A 23,928-nucleotide genomic window follows, 5' to 3' on the forward strand; every position below is an offset into this window, starting at 1 on the left:
GCTCAAGCTCTGTGGAGGAAGCGGGACTTGGATGTGTAGACAAGTGATGCTGGATGCCCGGCCCTGGGCCAGGAGCCCTAGCCCATTGTCCTACTGCGTCAGAACGACCCTCCGCTGTGTTTTCTCACAAAACTGGACTCCTGTGGGATGGGGGTCATGTCTCACGCCACACCCGGCCGGTGAGCAGTGAAGGTTGCACGAGCAGGTGAACAGCTGTGTGCTTGGGACACCGAGCCGGGAGACCAGGCCCGCAAGGGGGCCGCAGGCCGATCCTGCCCACGCCGCCTGCCCCTCGGACGGGACGCCCCGGGGCAGACGGCAGCGGAGAGTCGGGGCGGTGTGCTCTTGTCTTCACGGGCTGTTCTCCAGGCCCGTGCTCTGCCCTGTGGTCGTCAAGCCCGCAGACACCTTCCTGACCTCCTCTAAGCCCAGGGCAGCCCGTGACGCCGCGATGCGGTTTGACAGAAAGACTGAGGTTCGTAAACACACGTTACCGTTCGAGGTGCGAGAGCCAGCAGATGGTGCGTCCAGGGTTGAAGAGAGTCCGTCGAACCCCAGAGCTGAGTTTTTAACCCCTTGGCAGTCCTGCTCCCCAGGGCAGCGCCACCTGAAACTTTCTGACCGCACGTGGGCCCCTGCAGCTTTGCGGATTTAGGGCCTCATCCTTTGTCCTCAGGACAGCTTGCTGCGAAGGGCTGTGGAACCAGGGCCCCATGGAAGACATACGAGGACAGGAACAGCTGAGGGACACGTGGGGCAGGGTCTGGACTGGAATCCGGCCAGGGGTCTGCCCAGAGCACAGCGCTGCCTACAGGAGTCGATGTGCGCCCGGATGGAGCGCACCCACGTGGGGAATGGTCAGGGCATACGTGTGGCGCCTGGCTGGGGGGCTGGGCAGCCGACACAGGATGTCCAGGGCAGCCCGTCGGGACTGGAGGGCTCTTGAAACAGTGCACCTGGGTTTAAATCGTGGGTCTAGCCGGTGGCCTTGGGCAAGGTCCTGAACTGCTCTGAGCTTTGCTTTCCGAGTCTATAGAACGGAGGTGATAATGATCGTTACCTTTGGGGGATTGTTAGGAGGATCAAGTGGGGGGATGTTTGTGAAGCACTTAAACGGTCTCAGTGCAGAGTGAGCATTTGTAAGCGTGGTTGAACGCATCAGCTGGGCGAATTCGCCAGGCAGGAGCATGTGTCCCAGCAGGAAGTGGGGGCGGGAATGGTCAGAACTCTGGACAGCTCCCCACGCTCCCGCTCCGCCATATTGGCACCATCTTGGGCAGAGAAATGGGTCTTGTCCCCCGTTTCGCGGCTGTCATGAGCTTGAGGGTTCTCCTCACCGGCCCGTTAATGTCTACCCACAGCGCTCTTCACCAGGAAGGCCCATCCCTTTGACAGCAGGGCCAGCGGATGCCTGTGGGTTTGTTCTACAGGAAATGCCCCTCTCTGGGACAGGGGACTGCACCGGATGACGTGGGGGACCCAGGGGCCTGTGCTCAGTGTGGTTGGGGAATATGGCCCCACTGACTCCTTCGGAGCAATCCCTGAGCTCTTTGGGGAAGGGCACAGATGGGGACGGGGTTGAGGGGGCTGTTGGGGAGGATGGAGGCATTACTGGGTTCTTAAGGTAGACGTGAGAGCCAAGAGGGTTCTGTAAAGCTCAAGGCTTGCTCAGAGCCAGATGTCTTCTGCTCTCCCAGGTACAGCAGAGCTGCTCCTGCCCCACTCAAACTCCAAGTACCGGTGGCAACCCCCTTCTCACGTGGAGGAATAACCTTACTGTCTTTATCAACCAGCACTCCCTATGCATTGAGACCTTTACCCCATTACCTTGTTGAGTCCTCATGGCAGCTCTGCGGGCTGGACCTTGCCACACCCATTTTTCTGATGGGAAAACTGAGGCTCGGAGAAGTCAAGTAACTTACCCAAAGAAAAACCGCGAGCTAGGGGCATGGCTTTCCTTTTCCTTCAGACACACTTCCTTTCAGGAAATACCACTCTTGTGGCAGGAATGGAGACACGAATGGGGTTTTCAGCCTCTCTCGTTGCCGTCCCCTCCTTCCTTTCTTTGGCCGCAGCCTGTGGGGGCCCCATAGGGCTTAGCAGCAATGCCTGCTCACGGTGGAAGCTTCCGGAAGGTGTCATGGATGTCCACAAACACAGACCTTCAGTGGCGGGAGTCGGCCTCCGTGGGTAGGGTCCCCTGGACACAGCCCGCGTGCTCACGCCCGGCTCTGCTTCCGCCCACAGAGGAGGTGGCTGAAGGGAAGAACGCCATCCTCATCGGGATGAGCCAGTGGAATTCCAACGACCTGGCGGAGCAGATGGAGACCATGGGGAAGCTGGAGGAGCATCAGGGTGAGCCTCTGCTTCTGGGTGCCTGGGGCGGGTGCAGGAGCGTGCTGCCGGGGGGCCGGAGTGTGGGCGACCGCGGCTAGAACGCGGGTCTTCTAGAGGAGTCTCGCTTCTCTCTGGGCGCCTCCCCTGTTTGAATCTACGGTCCCTGAACGTTGTGCCCTGCAGGGACCCCCATTGGCTCTCGTGCGGGGCTTTCTGTGCGGAGCAGCTGAGCTTCCGTTGTCCATGGGATGACCACCCGGGGGCACGCGTTCCTAGGGGCAGGGGGCGGGGGCCACGCTCCTTGGACAGCCAGGCCTGTGGTGTGGGCAGAGCTGGTTAAGCTGGGGTGGCAGCGGAGGTACCTCTGGGAAGGAACCGGAAAGGGGAGCAGGGTGGACTGTAACCTCCAGCGGCTGAGTGGTTGCAGAAGGGTGTGCGGCTGGGGATTAATCCATGAGGCTTTTCGTGGAGGCCAGCTGGGCCAGGAGCTTATCAACAGAGCAGGCCCATCCTCTCGGGCATCCTGCCCATTTGGCCATTTCGCATCACTAACCAAATGTTTGTTGACCACCTACTGTGTTGTTCGGGAGGCAGAACCAAGGTGCCTCACCTGGGGCCACTGCCTTGTGACGGTGACTCAGGACAAGACAAGATGTAAGGGGTCAGGCTTGGGCGGAGGGTCTCTGGGCCCAGGGGGAGAGGGGTCAGGGAAGCCAGGCTTTGAGGGGCAGGGAAGGCCGTATAATCAGAGAGGGGCTGTGTTGGATTAAGGTCACTCGGGAACAAGTTGGGGATCTAGAACCCCGCAGGGGATCCAGGGTGCTCACTGCGTATGTGTTGTCCCCAGGCTAGTTTTCCCCGTCCCTCCTCCCACCCCATATAGCACCTCTTCCTCATTTCTCGTCATTCCTCACTCACGGGCTGGGCACTCCGTGAGATAGTCCTGGCCCAGCCCAAGAGAAGGGCCGTCTTGCTGGCGGCTGACTCGGTGCTGGCGTCTCGCCCGTAGCCGCTTCCCTCGAGCCCCTTCCGCCCCCTTGGCTTGGAGCTCTCCCTATGCCCAAGAGCCGTCCTGAGGAAAGGATGCGCCAGGGGTGCTGTTCATTCTACAGAGGAAGAACCCAAGGCTCACAGAAGCTGTGTCTTGCCCGAGGTCCTCGAGCTGGTGCAGCATGGTGCTCAGATCGTCCTGTCCTGATCCCCAGCTGGACCGAGGCAGGGTTCAGGGCCTCTGCAGAGTAGTCAGGTCTTAACAGAAAGGCCCTGGGCTACTGGCATGTTCCCAGGAAGGGCAGGCCCGAGTCTGGTCCCCAGGGCTCTTCCAGAGGCAACACCCCCATTGTCACAGCTGCGCATTTGCAGACGGACCCTTGGCCCGCTCTTGCCTTCACCCCAAACCCTGGAGGGGCCCAGAAGGGGTCATGGGTTCCAGCCGCTTCCCCAGGACAGTGCTCAGTAGCCATAAGACAAGCCCAGACTTGCACTCAGGGCCCATCCTCTTCCCACCCCGCCCCCTGGTACCCAGAGAATGTGACTCAGCACAGTGGGAGCTGGGGAGGGGCGAGGAGAGGAGCCGGGAGGGCAGGGGGAGGGAAGCGGAGGGAGAGCTTGGGGCACTCTCCATGCACGAACTTGGCTCTGTGCGCCAGGCAAGCTCACGGTACCTCTGGTACCTCTGTTTCTTCGTGGGCCGAGCAGGGCTAGTTTGAGTGTTGTGAGGATTGAGTCAGGACTTGCCAAGTGCATTCCGTCCCGGGTCATCATAAGCCCAGGACGAGTGAGTTCTGGCAAGCACCTGGTGGGCTCGCTGGGAGGGGTGCACTGGGTCAGGGCTATGATGCTGATGCTATTTCCTCCCCGTGGGCAGTGGGGAGCAGGGGGAAGCAGGGGAGGGTGAGGAGAGGGAACCTGCTGTGTCTCCAGCCCCTGGGGACGGTGTGATTCATCCACAGAGCAGAACACACGCACTCATTTCACCGGCCAGCCGTTAATCAGCCACAACACGGGTTGCCCCCGTGCTCAGTGTGGGCACGGCCTCCGGCAGCCAAGGAGGAGCAGGGTCCTGGCCACGGTCATCCCGTGTAGGAGGACGCGGAGCGCGGGGCCTCGGGAGGGAGACCCGGGCATGACTCTGGGCGGCAGAAGCCCTGAGGACGCTTCAGGAGAAGGCTGCCCTCGAAACCAGCCTGGGCAGTCTCCACCGCCCTCAGTGGTGAGTCCAAGTCCGCCTCAGCCATGACCTCTGCCTGGGGCTCCTGAGTCAGCTGTTCGCTAGCCTCCTGCCTGGCTCTGCCCAGACGCCTGAAGCTGCTTTGCGCTCTCACGTTCTCCGCATTCCTGACAGCACGTGATGTATAATATATATGATATACACACAATCTGTACTATATAATAAGACCTAACAGATACTATGTACATGCACTCTGTATATAACATATAATACAATGTATCCACATATCTATATACAGTGCAGTGTATGTAATACGTGCATATTTGTGTGTATACACACACACACACATTCTCTTTTTATTATTTCTTGAGGTGTTTCTTTCTCTCTCTCCCCTTCCAGACTTACCTTAGAGACATGCCAGACCTGGGTCTCACCTTGCCCGTCCTATTCTTATTTCTTGGTCCTTGCTGGGCTCTAGAAATGTTCCTCGGCTCTAACCCCATCCGTAGCTCACCGGTCCTGTCTTCTCCAGTTGTTGCCATTCCTTTGCTCAGCTCTTCTGTGGAGTTTGTTGTTTTTTTTCTTTTTTAAGCAATCATCTTTTCATTTTCGTGCCCTCTGGTTTTTTTCCGTAACAACCTGATATATATCATAGGTGCCATGGACTCATTCTGTGCTTTGTAAGGTCTCTATCTTCCTGTTCTTTTAAGTTTCAGAGTCTCCTGGTGGGTTAGAAGTGGATGGAAATAGACCCCACGCACCTCAGTGTGGGCTAATTAGCCAGAGACCCCTAAGTGAGATTATGGCACAGAACAGGAGCGAGCTTGAGTCCAGTGATCTCAGGAAGCACAGGGCTGCCATTATTAACATTGTCCAAGGAAAGCAGGTCCTGCCAAGTTCCTTTTAAAATTGAGACATAATTCACATACCATACAATCCCCCCTCTTAAAGTGTATACAATTCAATGCTTTCTTTATATTTTGTATATTCATGAATCTGAGCAACCATCACCACTACCTAATTCCTGAACATTTAATCTCCCCCAAAAGAAATCCCATACCTGTCAGCAGTCACTCCCCACTTTTCCCTCCTCAAAACCCTCGAATTTCATATAAATGGAATCCAACAATATGTGGCCTTTTGTATTTGCTGTCTGCCTTAGCATCGTGTTTCTGAGACTCATCTGTGCTGTGGCATGAACCAGAATGTCATTCCATTTTATGGCTGAATAATAGTTCCACATACTGTTCATGCATTCATCAGCTGGTGGACATTTGGGTTGTTTCCACTTTTTTACTGTTATGAGTAACACTGCTGTAAGTGTTCATGTACAGGTTTTTGTGGGGACACACTTCCAGTTCTCTTGGGCACACACCCATGACTGGGAGTGCTGGGCTGCCACATTCCCTTCCCACCAGTGTTGTACCAGAGTTCAGACTAATCCACGTTCTTGTCAACACTTGTCATTGTCTATTGTTTGATTATAGCCATGCTAGTGGGTGCGACATGGCATATGATTATGGTTTGGATTTGCATTTCCCTAATGACGGATGATGATAAGCATATGTTCATGTGCTTATTCATTGTTGTTCATCTTCTTTGAAGAAATGTCTACTCAAATCCTTTGCCCATTTTAAAATCAGGTTGTTTGTCTTTCTCTTGTTGAGTTGTAAGTGTTCTTTATATATTGTGGATACTAGATCCTTATCAGTTATATGATTTACAGATATCTTCTCCCATTCTATGGGTGTCTTTTCACTTTCTTGATAATACCCTTTAGAGTGCAAATTTTAAAAATTCTGATGAAGTCCAACTTATCTATTTTTGCTTTTATTGTTTCTGTGTTTGAGGCCATATCTAAGAAACCATCAACTAATACAAAGTCATGAAGATTTACCTTTTGTTTTTCCTTAAGAGTTTTATAGTTTTAGCTCTTACATTTAGGTCTTTGATCCACTTTGAGTTCATTTTTATGTAGAGTGTGAGGTAGGGGCTCAGCTTCATTGTTTTGCCTGTGGGTAACCAGTTGTACTGGAACCATTTATTGGAAAGACAGTTCTTTTTTTTTTTTTTTTTTTTAAGATTTCATTTATTTATTTGAGAGAGAGCGAGAGCGAGAGAGAGAAAGCATGAGTAGAGGGGAGGGATAGAGGCAGACTCCCCACTGAGTAGGGAGCCAGATATGGGGCTTGATCCCAGGACCCTGGGATCCTGACCTGAGCCCAAAGCAGATGCTTCACCGAATGAGCCACCCAGGCGCCCTGGAAAGACAATTCTTGAATTGTCTTGGCTTCCTTGTCAATTGATCAGGAACATATGGATTTATATCTGGACTCTCAATTCTATTCCACAGCTATGTGTGTACTCTGAGGCCAGCACCACATCATCTTGATTACTGTGCCCTTGTAGTAAGTTTGACATCAGGAAGCAGGAGTCCATGTGTTTTGCTCTTTTTTGCAAGTTTGTTTTGACTATTCTGTATTCCTTGTATTGCCATGTGAATTTTAGAATCAGTGTCTCAATTTCTGCAAAAAAACCCAGCTGGGATTTTAATAGGGGTTGTGTTGAATCTGTAAATCAGTTTGGGGAGTATCACCATCTTAATTTTAGTCTTCCAATCGATGAACATGGGATGTCTTTCTGTTTCTTTAGTTCTTTAATTTCGTTCAGTGATGTTTTTGTAGTTTTCAGGGTAAAGTCTCGCACTTGTTAAGTTTATTCCAAAGTATTCTATTCTTTTTGATTTGATTGTAACTGGATTATTTTCTTGATTTCATTTATGGATTATTTGCAAGTATGTAGAAATACAATTGATTTTAGTGTATAATCTTGTATCCTGCAACTTTGCTGAAATCATTTATTAGGTTTATTTTTGGGGGAGGATTCCTTAGGATTTTCTATATACAAGATCATGTCATCTCCAAACAGGTAGTTTTACTTCTTCCTTTCCAACCTGGATGCCTTTTATTTCCTTTTCTTGCTTGAATTCCCTGGCTAGATTCTCCAATATAATACTGAATAGAAATGGTGAGAGCTGACATCTTGTCTTGTTCCCAATCTTCAGTGGAGTTTTTGGTCTTCCTCTGTTAAATATGATGCTAGCTGGTTTTTTGTTTTGTTTTGTTTTGTTTTGTAGTTGTCATTTACCTGGTTGAGGAAGTTCCTTCTGATTCTGGGTTGGATCAGTGCTTTTATCATGAAAGGGTGTTGAGTTTTGCCAAATGCTTTTTCTGCATCTATTGAGATGATCCTGTGGGTTTTGTCCTGTTTTCTATTATTATGATCGATTTTCATATGTATTCCTGGGCTATATTCCACTTGGTCCTTGCCATGTTGCTAATCTTTTATGCTCAGAGTTTGCATATGTCTTTCAGAATTATTTATACTAACAGTCGATGAGCTATCACTTAAGGGACTGCTTACAGTCTTGTTTTAGGAACAAATGGTGTCATCAAGACCACATTCTTATTGACAGGAGGGAAGCAGGCACTGCCCAGGTGTCCCCAACCACCTTCTCTGCCTTTGCCTTTCCAGAGAGCTATTTTATTTTCCCCATCGTTCCTCTCAGACTCTGGCTTATGACCTGTGTCTAGATAATGTCCTCAAAGAGTGGTCCCTGGACCAACAGCATCAGCATCACTTGGACACTTGTCAGAAACGTGGATTTTGAGCCCCTCCCAGACTCACTGAATGTGTTTTAACTACCCTTTAGGTCCTTATGGCAATTGTTGAAGTCTGAGGGCCATTCATTATGATGCCACCAGCTGGCCAAGGGGTCTGCAGATCCATTTTCCTGGACTCGCCTCCCTCAGTCACTGAGTTTGGCATCTTTCTTCCACGCTGTCGGTGTTCCTGTGATACTGGATGATACTGTCTGTGAATCTGACTTAGTAGTCGCACTTCCCCCATCCCAGCCTATTGCTGGGTGATGTGATGTGTCTGTTTATTGCAAACAACTGTCATCTAAGTATCGGGGAGGGTAGAACATGCTCCTGGGTGATATTAGCTTCTGGTTTATTCTTCTTGGTATTTTTAGCTTCCCAGGGTGTCCCGTTCCTCAAATGTTCAGCCTTTCCCACACCTGAAGGCAGATGCCTCTGCTCGGTACAAGCGGGTATTGGGAGGAGGATGAGCACGCCCAGGCAGTTGCAAAAGCTTCCTTTGCTCCTGGGTTTTCCATCGAGGAGCCTGCTCTCCCCCCGAGCTGCCCCGCCTTTGGCCACAGGGCTTCCTTCCTCTGCAGGATGCAGGTCATGGCTTCCTCTCTCCTCAGTCGGCGTTAGGGACGTTTGACCTTCGAAGTCATACGAAGCTCCACGCTGACAAGGGTCTCACACTTGATTTTATGCTCTGCTGTTGCCATCTTAAAATTCTTAGTACTTTCGAACAAAGGTCCCCACGTTTTCATTTTGTGTGGGCTCTGCAAACCCTGTCACCAGCCCTATCTCCCCCCATCCGTTCTCTCTGCTGTCCACCTCTTGGTGGATTTGGCCTGACAGTGTCTGGTCTGCCAAGGACACCCCCTTCTTATTTTATAGTACCACTAAAGACCAATTCCTAGGAAAATATTTGGTGTCATTTTCTAGGGATTTGGGGCAGGAGAAAAAGCCTGGATCATGTTATCTGTTTACCATTTCTGTTCAGCCCCAGTGTTCTGTAAACCCAGTGACTTCATTCTGTGATGAGGCCGGCACGTGGGTTTTCCTTGTCTGAGGAGTGAAGGGTAAATCCCCCAGCTGGGCACGGAGGCCATCAGTGGGCTTCGCACCCTCCCTTCAGCCGATGTAATTGTCCGGGGTTAGTAAGCTCACCATGGTCGCAGGAATCAAACAGCCGTGGCCGGCTCCCACCACGGATTGTAGGGGGCTGTCAGACCGATCCCAAGGCCGTCTTCCATTCTGTAGTCCTCACTTCTAGGCCATGCTCCCCCTCCTCTCCTGCTCATCCGGTGCTCTGGCCAAAGCTGCCAGGTGGCTGCTTGCTGACTGTGAGCACTTTCTCCGGGAGCCTTCCTGAGGCCCAGCCTCTCCCAGACCGCCTCCGCCCTGCCCCGTATGGCTTAGGGGGGCTGTTGTGTGCAGTGCCAACCAGCCTGCTGCGTACAGCCCTGCCTCTCCGGACCCGAAGCAGGGAGGGGCTCACGGCACATTCACGCCTTCCTCCCTCTCTGTGCATTCGGCTTACACATGCTGGTACTCACGCCGTGCTGGGGTGAGTTGGGGACACGCTGACGGCTGCAGAGGGGGTGGGCAGACACAGCCCAGTGGGCTGACCCCTCACAACAGTGGGGTCCGTGGGACATGGAGCGTGAGCAGGGACATGCAGGGCCAGGAGGCCTTGCTGGGCTCTGGACAGACCCAGGAGGGGGCCCCAGGCGGGCAGAAGGAGCTGCAGGTGCAGAGATGCAGAGGAGGGATGAGCAGCAAGGAGATGGGGGAAGCACACAGGGTTCCTCTTGCCTGAAGTCAGGGTGCGAGGTGCGGGGCTGGGGACAGTGAGCGGTGGGGAGGGGATGCTGAAGCTGAAGGCCTGGGATGGGAAGGAGTCCGGGCCATCCCGGGGGTGCTCTGGGGATCCATGGGGTGGTTCAAGCAGGAGCACTTTCTAGAAAGTTCATTCTGGAAGCCAACAAGAAGGCTATAGGAGGGCCTGGGAATGTGTGCAGGGGTGCAGGGGGCCAAGTGAGAGGTCATGAGGGAGTCCTGACCCTGCCGCTCAGCAGACGCTAGAGGCTCCATGTGCGGGGGGCGCCCTGAGCAGGAGGGTGGGGGTCTTTCTCTCAGCTCTGCTTCCAGGGTGGCTGGCAAAGCCCAGGGCGTCAGCTCTGCCCTCCTGGCTGCCGCGGGGGGAGGGTGCCTAGCTCCTTCTTCCCCAAGGCCCCAGCTGTCCGAATGCTCCCCCGCCTCCGTGAGGCAGGTATGTGGTGGAAACACTTCTCTCCATCCCGGGGGGGAAGGGGGCTGGTTTGTTGGAAGGGGGTGGGGAGGGGAAACCGCATCCGTGGGGAGGAGACGGGGCCCTGCACTGCGTTCCGCCCACTGCACGGCCCGTCCTGTCTGCTGGGGCTTCCAGCAATTTGCAAACTGGAGAAGGCTGGGACAGAGGTGTGGCCGTGAGGCCAAGTGGGGTCTCCTTGGGCAGCGAGAGCTGTGCTGCTTCGTCGTCCTCCTCTGAGGAGCCTGCCCGGCAGGAAGGGCAGAAGCCGGGGCTCAGCCCTGCCAGGGAAGAGGGAGGGCTCCAGGCTTTACCTCCTCCCGCGGCCGTTTCCTTCCTGCCCCGTGGTCGGATCCGTGGCCTCTCCAGGCCCCTTGATGCCTGGCTCAGGCTTCACCACGGGAGACACCAGCATCGGGCAGCCCAGCCTCCCTGGGGACACCCCCTCGCCTGGAGGAAGCACCGTCCACACTGCCTGAGCCATCCCAGGAGCCCCCATGGGGCAGGGGTCATGGGATGGGGCAGGGGTCATGGGACGAGCCCCCGGCAGACCGGGGTGTCTGGAGGGGCCAGATGTAAACATTGGGTACCGACTTTATCCTTCTGAGCCGAAGCTCGGTGATTGAGCAGGTGGGGACGCAGTAGGCAAGCCATAAAGCCACGGTCCTGGGGCTGGCTCTGCCTTCCCTCCTGACCTCCCTCCTCCCAGGCGACCCACGTGTGTCCTGGGGACCCTGGCTTGCAGGGACCCCCCTCCTGGCTTCCTCCAGCTCTGCACCCTTGCTCCCCGGCCCCCGGCTTCTGCAGCCCCGCTCCACCTCCCTACCTGGCATTACGGCCACTGAAATCCTGCCCGGGATACAAGTCCTGCTCCGTTTCTGGTAATGAAAGTGTTTTATGATGTCAGTGGCTCAGAAACTGCCCAGGCGAGTCACCCCTAGGGCCTGGTGCGAGAACAGGACGGTCGTGAGTCAGACCGGCCTGTCCCTCCGCTCCATGCCCTCGCACGTGGTAGGTGCCCAGGGGACGCCCCTGCATGTGTGCTGTGCTCAGGGCTTGCCGCCAAAGCTTTGAAGGGCCCTGGGTCGGGGGCCAGTGTTCCCAGATCTGAGTAATTTTATCCTCAAACCTGTGTTTTGTAAGTGCAGCCAGGTGGGATGGGGAGAGAACGTGCACTGGGGCTGCCTCCCGCCCCCTCCCTGTCTCCCTGGATGTCTCCTCCCCTGCACCTGCCCACGAGGCCTGGGTGGGGGAGGGCCGGGGTCAGGGGCACGTTCCCCAGGGCGTCTCAGGGCAGAGCAGCCGTCCAAAGTACTGGCTTTGGGCTCTGCCTCTCCAGGACTCGGTTTCCTCCCCGGGAAATGGGCCTCCCGCCCAGGCCAGGCTCTGCCACAGCCCCGCGATTCCTTGGACGCGGCGCAGGGGGCACCGTCTAATCGTGGCTGTGCCACACGCGTCCCCGGGGCCCCTGGGTGGGAATGAGTCCCCCCTGGGCCTCCCGTGTCCCCCCCCAGCCCCTCCCTCCACTCTGGGCATGTGGAAGGCGTTCAGCACGGGAGGGTCTTAATGTCCACGCTGGGCCCCGTGTCTCTGGGAGGCGGGAGCTGACGTCCCTGTGGGCCTGATGGGGCTCAGACGGGACACCGGTCTCTGCCTGACCTGTGGGCCTGGCAGTGGTCTTCCTCTCTCCTGCGGCATCTGCGGGCTCAGCATGGGGAAGCCGCCGCCATGGCCGCCTTGTCATGCTGCAAGCGGGCTCCTCTGTGAGGCCGGGCCCCTGACCTCCCTCGCACCCAGGCTCTGGCCTGAGCCCCGCACAGCGTGACCGTGACTCTGTCCCTCGTCCTCTGCCCGCGATCCTGACAGACACGGGGACACATCCTGCCCCAGTCGCTGGGAGTCGGGAAGCAGATAGGACCCACTTGCTGAGCGCTCGCCGTGCGCCTGGCTGTGTGCTCAGGGCTTTCCACGCATGAACGCCCCCTGAGGGGGGCAGCACCAGCTCCCCAGGTTATGGGCGGAGACTGAGGCACGCAGAGTGACCTGCCCAGGGGCCACGTACTAGCACAGGAGGGCCCAGTGTCTGCATACAGGTGTTTGCACCTGAGTGTGCACGGGGACCCGAGAGCTTGGGCCACCGTGCTAGAACGAGGCCCAGAGAGGGAGGGTGACCTGCCTTAGGTCACACAGCGAGAGCCAGTCAGTGGGAGCCTGCGCCCAGCTCTGCGGCTCCCCTCTCTGGTCCTGGCAGCCTCTGTGAGCACTCAGGTCCAGGCCTCGGAGGGGAGGGAGGCGGTGGACTGGGCCTCCCTGAGGACCTGAGCTGAGGAGGCGGCCCTGGTGGGCAGGGGAGGGGCTGCAGGTGCTCTGGGGCGCTTCACTCGCGGGGAGGCAGCTCCAGGCTGCCGTCAGCCCCTGGATGGTTGGTGGGAGGTGCAGGGTTTCCCAGCTGAGCTTCCTTGCGTTCTGCAGGGCAGGGAAGAGTCACTTTGCCTGGAAAGGGCGTTCTGGGCTTTGAACCACGCCTTCGAGAACGGGGGTCTTTGGGGACGCGGCAGACACCTTTGCTTCAGGGAACTGACCTGCTCAGGAGGCTGCGATCTGCAGGCATGGTCCTGCCCCAGGGACCTGGAACTGCCACCTCACTCCCCAAGCCCTGGTCGGGCCACTTCTCTGCCGTCCCTCAGCTGGTCCAGACGCAGAGAGGGCAGAGCCGAGGGCCGTTCAGCTGGTGGGCTAGATGTGAGCACTGACCGCCTGGGCCCCCGCGGGCAGGGGCCTGGCCGGCTGGGTCTGGGGGCTCCTGGGGCCTCCGGCTTGGTCTCCTTTCTGAGCGATCCCGTGGAGGAGCAGTGGGCTCGAGGGAGGGAGCCGGCCTCTGCTGACCCCGGCCCTGTGCTGGCCGTTGGGGTGGGAGAAGGCTGAGCAGGCACCCAGGGGCCACTTTCCCGAGAGGCTCGCTTGCCAGGCTCAGGCTGCGATGAAGGGGAGCAGCTGTGGGCCCGCGGGCGGGAGAGTGGACCGGGCAGAGTGCGCGTCCAGGTGTGAGTCTGGTGACCGGAGGCGGAGAGCTCAGCCTCTGCCTGAGCAGGGGTCCCCGGGGGACGTGCGGGCCGGGGCCCACCCTTCCCTGCCGTGGACCCGGCTTCCCCTCCGTGGCTGTGTGATTTCAGGGAAGTCACTAAAAATGCACAAAGAGCTTCAACCCCAGAGATGTTGGTTGTGGGCGTAAGTGCGATGGCGGGATTTCGCATCTTCCCTCCAGCATGGTCGTTTTAAAGTCAGCCATGATCTATCCCCTGCAGAACGTTCTTCTCACGCCCTGGGAGGATGTTCACAGGTGTTGTGACTTGGTTGGGGAATCGCTTATGCTCGAACGTGAGGTACAGAAAGTGTATTTTGTGCTTCATTGTGGTCCGCGATGCCTTCCGGGAGGCAGCTCAGGGACAAGTGACAGGGGCCCCGCCCGCCCTGCAGATGTGACCTCGGCAGGCCCTGACGATGCGTCTGGAAGAGCCTGGAAGGACAGGCCTGAGGGCATCACCAGCTTTCTCTCCGTGACGGGATCATGAGATAACTTCTTCCTTCTTTATGTCTGTTAGTGTTTCCCACATTGTCAATGCGGAGTTTCTGTGACTTTCATAATTGCCGAGAACGGCTTCTCTTGGATGGGGGAGGCTATTTCCATGGTCCACGGAGCTCGGCCGGAGTCGTGCACATGGGGAGCGTGTGCGGCTGAGAAGCACCGTGCCAGGCGTGGGGACACTGATGGACACTGTGGGGCCCAGGTCTTGGCGGCAGACCCCACAGGACTTGGGGACCGACAGTGTGGGGATGGGGGAAGGGCCGGCGGCCCCCAGGCTGGGGGCAGAGGTGGTGCCTTGGCTGGGTCGGCAGAGGCCAGGCCCCATGATCCTGGCTCCCTGTGTTGTGGTGCAGGAGGGGTGGGAGACCTCTGCCCACCCCCAGCTCCGAGAGGGGCCCGGCAGCAGCCCCACACGGCCCCCAGCGTCCACGACAGTGATGGGAGTCCACTCATGTGTCTTCTGTTTCTCTGCAGGAGACGGGAGCGCCCCGTGCACCTCCAGCGCCCTCCAGGAGAAGCAGCGTGAGTTAAGCCTGACCCCCCGGACGCTTGTCTCCCCCGGGTGGGTCCAGCCTCCTTGGGCCCAGGCCCCTCCCTGCCCTGTGAGCTGAGCTTGGGGTCCCGAGTTCCCACCTGCCAGGCAGCTCGGGGCGGTGGGCCAGGAGGCTGAGCCCAGCACAGCGGATGGGACCCCGCAAAGCCTCGTGTGTCGTTTGCCTGTGGGCAGAGGCAGGACGGGAATGGGGTGCAAAGCCTTCGAGCTTCTGAGACAAGGCTCTTTGGGTGACACAGACACTGACCCTCCCCGCCCGCCGCCAAGTCCTCCTTGACCTTCACGTCCGTCCGATGGGGCTTCTCCGGGTTTCCCACAGGGCCTGACCCAGGGACACTTGGGAGAGTGTCCGTGGGCGACACCATGATCTGAGGACGTCCTCCCTGGACGCTCGGGTGGACTTGATGGGCCGTCTCAGCCATGTGTCCGCTGTTGGCAGTGTTGAGTTTCTCAGCAGGCTGGGGCTGGGGAGGGTCAAGGTGCAAGTTGGGGCTCAGAACCCCTGTCTTCCCTCTCCTGCTGTTTGGATCTGTGGTTGCAGCTTTGGGGGCTCAGCCCACACTGCCCACCCACCCCCCAGGCTCGTCCACCCCTCAGCTGCAGGAGGGTGTCTGCATTCCCACGGTGGGGGCCAGTGCGGAGGAGGTGTTCCGCACGCAGGGGCAGGTGTGGACGAGGCCCGTCAGGGGCACCTCTGTCGGGGGCACCCCCAAAGCTCAGGCCACGAGTGTGCGGAGCTCAGCATGAGCGGGGCTGTGTCTGAATGTGCACCCAGATTTTAGCCTACAGAGGTGGCTGAGTGAAGACCTGGGGAGATCAATACATTCACATTTCCCAAGAGGAAGGGCCACAGGGAAGCACCAGGTTTGGCCTGGGGCAGGGGCGGAGAGCGGGGGTGCACGGCCTCCGGGTCGGACGGAGCATGGGGGTGCACAGCCCCGGAGTGGGGGACGGATGGAGCATGGGGCTACATAGCCTGGAGCCCAGGTAGTGTTTTCCACAGGAAAGGTGGCCATGGCTTAGGAGCGGCGACTCTGAGAAATGTGGGGGTGTCTGCAGTCCGTCCTGGGGGGATTGAGGGCAGGGGAGGGTTGGCTTGTGCGTGAAGGAGGTGGTTGGACCACGAGATTGGGTGTTTGCAGGTGGAAGGCTCGTTCATCTCTGGGAATTAGCCAGCCCCTGGAGGGCGTCTCTCCCCGCCAGTCCGCCCCCCCCCCATGTCAGACCTCCCATCGCTGGGGGGGGTGTTGGCCACGTCCCTCAGCAAGGGAGGGAGGGCCCGCCTCAGAGGGAAAGCAGCAGGGCTGACCCCACATCTGCCGCTTCTGGACCGGACTGAAAAAAACGTGTTTAAGAGGAAGCAAAGTCTCTTTGTTTTTAAGCCGTGGTATAGATCTTCGTCGGAATTCTGTGCTGAAGGCTGTCCTGCAAGTCTGCGCCTTCAGGATCCTCTTATTCAGGAAGGACGCGCGGGAACGTGGTGGCGGGGCCGGTGGGCTGAGTCTAGCGCCAGCCTTTGGACGGCGAGACCTCCAGCACGGAACGCCCTTCCCCGGGCACGCGGCCCCTTGGCAGTGCTGCCGTTTACCCGCTGGGCCCCGCCGTCCACGGAGCTCGGCGCTCGGGCGCTCTTGCTTTTGAAACGACAGCGGTCGTCTGTGGCGCTTTGTTTGCTCGTGGTCCGGAATCGGCAGAGTGCAAGTCCGTGACGGTCGTGATGTGCTTTCCCGGCCGCGGCCTTCTTCCCTGAGCGCGGTCTTCTCGATTATTTCTACTCGGTTTTGAAACCTCGCTGGAAACAAAGAGGGGGCTGGGACGAGTTACCCGGGATCAGGACTCAGAAAGTCCTGGGGCTGTTGCCCCAGCCTCTGAGCTGGAAGGGAGCTGGGCCTGGGTTTGAGGCCTGTTCCTTCATTCTGTGCCGGGCCGCTCCAGGCGAGCTCCCTAACGTCTCCGAGCCTCCGTTTTCTCCGTTGTGGAGAGACGACCGTAAGGCCTACTTCCCAGGGTTGCTGCGGGGCGGAGGGGCCACACCTCCCACGTGGGACGCACTCACGGTCCCCACGTGTGGTTGGCTTTCCGACGAGCCTGGCCATGGGCACGCCTGGTGCGGGTGTGGGGATGCATCTCGGGACCGCACGCAGCTCTGTCTTTCCCGGGCTCTGCGGGTCCTGCGGCCGCTCAGCTGTCCCTGCTCAGAGCTGTGTCCTGGGCCGGCTCCCCCGCGTGGGCGTGAGGCATCCTTCCTCCTCCTTGGGGACCGCGCCCACCTTCATCCTGCAGCTGCAGACGGCCCGGCAGCCCGCGCCTCTGCCTGGGCCCGTTATTTGGACCCAGATTGTTCCGTTCAGGGAACCCAGGGAGCCTGGGGGGCCGAGGACAGGGGGCCCGGGACGCGTGCACGTGGAGTCTGCGGAGCCCCGTTAGCGCGGACGCTTTAGCGCTCTCTGGTTTCCGTCGCTGTCTGTGCCTCCGGGTCTCCTCTGTCTGCCGAGTTCTCACTCCAAGCCCAGCAAACACCCCCAGCTTCCGGCATGGCTGACCTGGCATGGGTCGCAGGGGCCGCGACTCATCCGCTGCCCCCCCCCCCCAGCGTCGTTCCTGTCCCTCCGTCCAAAGTGAAGGCACCTTTTCCACAAACTCAAGCCAGGAACTAGAGGTCCTGCTTGACTTCTGACTCTCTCCCAGACCCACCGCCCTCCACGGGCCTCCACGCCGCCCTCCACGCGGGCCTCCCTGCCTCCCAGCTTCCCCACGGCAGCCCTTCCCGACGGAGGCAGACCACCCGCCATCCTCCCCAGCACGACCTTGCGGCCACCCTTCCCACCGCCCTCCCCGGCCCTCCCACTCCCAGTCCTGGAAGGAGCGCACAGACGCTCAGTGGCTTCCCCAGGAGCTCGCTGGGAGCTGGAGCGTTCGGTGCGTCCCTGTGGAGAGGCTGTAGGCGGTGCATGGGACTCTGAACTTTCTCTTGTGCCCGGACCAAGACGCGACCGTAGACTGACTGCCAGTCCTGGTTCCTTCTGACCTGCGGTCTCCGTCCCAATCAAGCCTCCGCCCTGGCCTCCAGCGGAGCCCCGCTTGGTCTCGGGCTGCGTCCTGACTGAGCCTGGCTCCGTGGTCTCATCACCTGTGGAAGCTGTGTGGCCGTCCAGCACCACCCACCCCCACTGTGTGTGGGCCTGACCTCACGTCCCACTGCCTGGGGCCTGGGGCCAGCGATCAGACCAGCAGCTCAGATGCCCGGACCACCACCAAGGGCTTCCCCGCTGGTGTGCCCGTGGCCACCCTCCCTGCCAGACCCCCACCCTCCAGAGCCTGGAGCCCCCTGCCCGCGGCCGCCCTCTCCCACAGACCCCTGCTCTGTGGTGCCCGGAGACCCCTGCCCGCGGCCACCCTCCCTGCCGGACTCCCACCCTGCAGAGCCCGGAGCCCCCTGCCCGTGGCCACCCCCCCATGGCCCCCCTGCCCTGCGGTGCCCGGAGACCCCTGCCCACAGCCGCCCTCCCCACCAGTACCCCACCCTGCAGAGCCCGGAGCCCCCTGCCCGTGGCCGCCCTTCCCCACGGCCCCCCCGCCAGCCCGGTAACGTGTCTTTTCCTGGCCTGTGTGGGCAGCTTGCTGAGCACAGCTGCAGACAGGCTATATTTAGCCGGCTTTACTGAGCTCAGGGTGGCAGACGGCCGCCTGGGGAGCGTTCCTCTTGCGTGTGTGCACGTCTGTGCTCAACAAGGCCCGTTGCCGTGTGAGTGCTGAGGCGTGTGCACGTGCGTGTGAGTGCACGAGGACGTGTGTGTGTCCGTGCGAGTCTGTGTGGCATCTCTGCTTTGCTGGGGACATCCTCAGCTTCTGACACTTACAGGGTCTAAAGTGGGAACAAGGTATTTGTTCGCTCATTTGTTTGAAAAATATTTCATGAGCATCTTTTAGATGCCAGCATCTGGATGGTCTTTGGGGATAAAATGGAGTGTAAGCAAACCCAGTCCCAGCCCTGCAGGACCTCACGGCCTGGGGATGGAGGAGATGCCAGGTCAAGTGACCACGAAGCCGGAAGTCTGAGGACTCGTCCTGGAAGAAAGAGCCACAGTGCTTTTGGGAGGAGAGTAAGGATGGACGCCCCCAGGGGCAGGGCCCCTGAGGTTTCAGGAGGGAATATTTGGACACAGCAATGTGAAGAAGAGTCGGGTCTTGGGGAGCAGAACGTGCAAAGGCCCTGTGGTGAGATGGAGAAGGTTTGAAAACCATTCTACAGCCTAGTGCTTAAGCCCAGAGGAGAAGCTGGTGTGGGAACATAGCACAGCGTTTTGTAGAGTAGGTAGAATCTAGCCCGTGACTTGGTCAGGGTTCCAGAGGAGAAGGAAGGTCTGTGTGGACGCGGGGCTGGAGGAGGGCCCGGTGAGAGGACCACATTCTCAGATTTAGTGGAACTCGGGGGCACAAGACCAGGCCTGGGCGGCTCCCAGCCCTGCAGGTCGCAGCCGAGTGCCCCACCCCATGGCCCTGGCACGTGGGAGCCCCAACCCTGTGGTCCCGTGCGTCCCGCTCTGCAGCCCCTTGTTGGCGGTCTGGGCCCCTTAGGGCACCCCGCGCAGGTCTCAGCCTGGGCTGGGGGCTGGGGTCTCTTTTCAGCCGGAGAGAATCCGTTTCCTCAAATCCTTTTCTCCTGGGAACAAAAGAGCTTCTGGAAACAAAAACCAGGAAGCATGGCCACAAGGCTCCCCAGAGGCAAAGAAACCCAAGCAGTGTCTCCGAAAGGAAGTTAGCCCGCTCCACGGGCTCTGAGGAAAGTCTCATTGTAACCTGACTTCCGAGTGGCAGTGCCCGGCGACCACGTGAATTCTAAAAGGACGCAGGTGACGCGCCCTCCTCCTGTCCCGCGGCGGTGATGACATACTCCCTGCACACGCGGACGTCTCCATAAATACCCGCTTGTATGCATTTTTAGGCACGCCGCACGCAGCGCATTCTGCCCCCTGCTCCTCGCGGGCGATCGTCACCTGTCGGGGTTATCAGCTTCTCAGTGCGTTTGGAGGCGTGTCCTGTCTCACCTGGTGTTAACTGTCTCCCCGGCCCCCGCGGTGGGCACAGATTGCTTTCCGTGTTTGTAGCATGACCGCGCGGCCGTGGCTGGTGTCCTGCGTGCACCCGTCTGCACGAGGCTTGGTCCCGGGGCGTCCGGGGCGTTGGGTGTTTCTGGTGACGTTGCCAAACTGCCCTCCGCGGACTCCAGCCGTGAACAGGGGAGGGGCTGCTTCCCCACACCCTGGGCAGCGCGGGAAAGCCCATCTGGGAGGTGAGAAAAAGGCCTTTCGGAGTAATTTCGGTGGGCATCCCTAGGTTTGGGGTTCGGAGGCCACGCATAAAAGCCGTGCCCTGTCCTTTCTCTGGACGTGGCAGGGGGTTAGCGTGCAGGCATGCGCCGGTGGGAGCAGCTGATGACTCCTTGTCTCTGTGCCCGCTTCCCAGCAGGGCCGGGTGGGCTCCGTGGCGGTTCCTCCCCCTCCGCCCGCAGGCTCACTCCGCGGGGCAGTGGTCAGGCCTCTGTGTGGGCCAGCGCCTCTGGGGGGGCCTGACCAGCCACCGGGGGTCGAGCCTCCTTAGCAGATGCATCCAGGCTGATGGGGTTGGGCCCTGACCTTGAAAGGGTTAAGTTGTCACAGCAGGGACCTCAAGGTCCACCTAGCCCACCGTGCCTGGAGTTCCTGCCCAGCGTCCACCTGCCCAGCGTCCACTTACACAACTTGCTCATACAGCCTCCCTCCGGGACGGTCCCGTGACCCAAATGCAGCTCCTGGGCATTTGTGGGCCACCACGTCCCCTCGAGCCTGCTCCTCCCCAGGCGGGGGCCTCCTTCCCGCAGCTTTCCTGCCTGGTTGCTGGGTTCCATCTGAGCCCCCAGAGTGGCCTGAGCTGCAGGAACGTGCCCTCCTCCTTCTGCACTGAAGGCCATGGAGCCTGCAACGCAGAGGCCGTGGGGGCGGCCCCCTGCCCAGCCGAGGCCCGTGTCCTTGAGGTCCTCGGGCTCCCAGACACGCGTTTGGGCCCCAGCCAGCGGAGCAGGAGGCCGCCGTGGTGTCCAGCTGGTTCTGTGACCCAAACGCAGGATTTTGATTCACGCTTCGAGTTTCACGGTTACGCCGTCCTTCCCTTTTCACGCCCTCGGGTCCCCTCGCCAGCCCCCAGCTCCCGAGGGCAGGCCTGCGCTCTGGTGTGTGTGTTTGGGAAGTCAGGGGTTGCGGCTGTTGAAAGTGTCCTTCCTCTGAGTGTGACACATGCTTACACTCACAGATAGCTTTACGCCAAAGGAAATCGGGCTCACCGGAGAAAAATGGGAAAATAGCGCGGAGTTCAGGGAACGGTCACCTGTTGTCCCCCCATCCAAACAAAACCTCGCTGACGGGGGTGCTCATCCTCATCCCCGGCTCTTCCCACCCCTGTCCCCCGTGTGTGTGCCTGTCTGCGTGCATTCACTTGGGGGCTCAAGGACACGGATCCCCCCCCACACCGCTTGCGGGGAATGAGGCTCTCGTTCCTCCCGGACACTCCTGGTCCACGTCCTGCATCCCACTCAGAGCAGGCAGCAGAGACTCGGGATTCGTCCACAGAATTACGCCCGTGCGTGCATGCAGAGGATGGGGTCGCTCTCAGGGCATGACGCATGGTCGCGAGCTGGGCCCGGCTCTGCTCGCCTGGGGGCGCAAGCGGCAGGTGGGGGCCTGCAGGGGCTGGTGGGATGGAGCGGCCGGCCTTAGCCAGGGGCACCCCAGCCTCTGGCCCTCGTGGGTCCCGCGGCCGGAGGCAGCAGAGACGGAGACAGGGCCCCTCCGCCGAGCCGGGGACGCCTTGCCTGGCATGCCAAGCGCATGGGTGTTGACTTCGGCTTCTGTGTCAGGGACAGTGTGGCACTTGGGTAATTAGAAGGGTGGTCACAATCTGCGTTTCCAAGGCTGTGATTAAGCGAATACAGCCTCCCCTCTCCAGCTGGCAGCAGGAGGCCGGGGAGCTGGGCAGGCTGGCAGGGTGGTGGGGGCGGGCGCTGCGGTCACAGGACATGGTCGCAGAAACAGCCGTGGGCGCACCCCACCCCGAACCTGGGCACCGCAGGGACCCCGCCTGAATAGGGCTGTGCCCGCAGAAACAAAGACGTCGGGAGAAACAGGCAGCCCGCCCACGAGGCCCTGGGCTCCCCACCTCCCAGGACCCCACCAGCCGCTCCCGTCACCAGAGGCTCTGGGGAAGCCCGCGGAGGGGAGGACGGATAAGGCCCAGGCCAGGCCCAGAGCTCGCCGTGGTTCCCGGACACCAGCCCCCCGGGGGCCTTCCAGGAGACGCACGTCCCTGTAGACTTGGCTTCCCTAAACGGGATTTCTCCCAGGGACTGACGAGCATGGACATGTCTCACAGGCCACGTGCACCCTGGGATCTTTGCCTGCAGTGGGTTTTCACAAAAACCATGCTAGACCCTGGCCGCTGATGATCCCTGCCCTCGGGGCCCCCCTAGTCTGATGCAGAAATGGACGCATGAGCCAGGCCCAGCCGAGCACGGTGTGAGGTGACCATCTCTGCCTAAGTAGGTCTGAGAAGGCTTTCCCGAGGCTGGAGCAGGGGAGCAGGGTTGCTGGTGTGCCCGGGGAGAAAGGCCTTGCCGGCAGAGGCTCGGCATGAGCGGAGACAGGGAGGAGTGAACCTGCCGGGCCTGGTGGGCGAGCCAGCGCCAGTGTTCTCAGTTACCCTGGGGGGAATGTCTGGTTCGCAGAAAAGCAGAAGGCTTGTGGGCCAGGCCCAGGCAGGGGGGCCTCGTGGCTGCCTTTCTACGTGTCTGCAGAGGTGCGTGTCCCCGGGGGGCGCCTCCAGTCCTGTTAGCCGGCCCTCGGGGGGCAGGATCTAGGTCTGCGGGCGAGGCCTCCCCTCCTGCCAAACCTCTCTGGCTCTGCACACTGAAATGAAGCCAGGCTCTTCCCATTGGCCGGGGAAGGCGTGGGGGTGCTGAGGGCCCTGCCAGGCCCGTCCCCGCCGAGCCAGGTGGCCAGGATGCAGCATCGGTTCGCTGCCCGGAGCGTGGCGGGGGCCCAAGGCGCAGGATGCAGCCCCAGCTCGCGGAGGGCACGGTGCCCGGGAGACGGCGGGACCCTCACGTCTTCCCTGCGGCTCGTTTATAGGCTCACGGTGGTAATCGGTAGCAACTGCAGCCTGGAAGTGCGCGTCGCCGCCAGGCTCGGGCGGGACTTGGGGGCAGGGCGGCGTGTGTGGAGGCAGCCACGTCCCCGCCAGCCTCTGGCCCGGCTTGTCCTCCGCATGCACGACTGACGTGGACAGAGACTTGGTGTGTGGCCGGCCCCGCTCTGAGCGCGGGTACGTCTGAGCTCATTCATGCTCGGCCCCTGCCCTGGGAGGCCGCCAGCCCATGTCCCAGATGAGAAAACCGAGCCCCCTCACCCAGCCGCTCAGAGCGAGACTTGGACTCGGGCACTCTGGCTCCAAAGCAGGTCCGCCCCAGCCTCGGAAGTCGTGGTCTCCTGGTCCGCACGGGCCCCAGAGCCGCACACAAGGCCACACGCACCATGGAGCGTGGCTGCTTTGCTCTGGGGGAGGGGTCCGTGCCGGGCGGCCTGAGCGTCTCCTCTCCTGCGGACGGGGATCGTGGTGTCACCCCCCCGCCCCCACCCCGGGGAGGACGGACCGTCGTCGGGCGGCGTCCTCTGTTGGGTGTGCTGGCTCGCTCAACCTTATTCGTGGTGGGGCCTGGGGCCCATGACGCAGGAGTTGTGAGGCTCGGATGTCTCATCCGAAAATGGGACTAATACCCAGAGACCCAAAGCTTGGGGGCGGTTGTGGGGAGTAGGGGACGGCGTCTGGGACACAGTAAGTGCTCGGCAAAAACCAGGCCAGCTCCCCGTGTGTTGTATTGGGAGCCTGTCCTGAGGTCGGGGCCCAGGGTCCACAGGATGTTATGGAGAAGAGCTGAGCGGCCGGAAGGAGCTGGAGGGAGTGTGGGCCGAGCCAGGCCTCCCTCACCCCGAGGCTTCCCTGCTCCACCTCCAGGCCAAACCTCCATCAGAGGAAACCATCCCACGCCGGCGTGGGTGGCAGCCCCCTGCTCGTAAAGCAGTTGCCCTTAGACCAGGGCCGTGTCTGGAAGGAACGAGGAGTTCAGAAGTGCACTTGCCCTCCAAGAAAAATTCCTTGTTACCAAACGCCGTGGGGCCAGGGGTGGCTGGGAGATCGGACTCAGACCCTCGGCTGGGTCCCCACCCGCCCCTGCTGCAGGCTTGCCCGCAGAGCCCCTGGAAGGAGCCTCCCCACTCCCATGTGACTCCTGGCAGGTGCGGCAGGCCCTGGGGGGTGGGG

At 59.8% G+C, this 23,928-nt stretch overlaps 1 protein-coding gene across 4 annotated transcripts in view; it reads left to right on the top strand.

Annotated features, from left to right (window-relative positions):
- PITPNM3 (PITPNM family member 3) overlaps nucleotides 1-23,928 on the top strand; it is a 74,820-nt gene that overhangs the window by 21,332 nt on the left and 29,560 nt on the right. The window contains exons 1-3 of one of the 4 annotated variants that reach the window (XM_064582558.1): nucleotides 1,802-2,135; nucleotides 2,248-2,355; nucleotides 14,502-14,549. In XM_064582558.1, coding sequence (XP_064438628.1) covers nucleotides 1,949-2,135; nucleotides 2,248-2,355; nucleotides 14,502-14,549 — 343 coding nt within the window. In that variant the 5' untranslated portion in view covers nucleotides 1,802-1,948. Of the gene's footprint in view, nucleotides 1-1,801; nucleotides 2,136-2,247; nucleotides 2,356-14,501; nucleotides 14,550-23,928 lie in introns of those variants that run through there. The other 3 variants (XM_064582559.1, XM_064582560.1, XM_064582561.1) reach the window with 3 other exon arrangements.

This window comes from Mirounga angustirostris, unplaced genomic scaffold (assembly GCF_029215605.1).
Source record: "Mirounga angustirostris isolate CCGP_5_RB_7025 unplaced genomic scaffold, mMirAng1.0.hap1 SCAF_17, whole genome shotgun sequence".
Classification (NCBI taxonomy): domain Eukaryota; kingdom Metazoa; phylum Chordata; class Mammalia; order Carnivora; family Phocidae; genus Mirounga; species Mirounga angustirostris.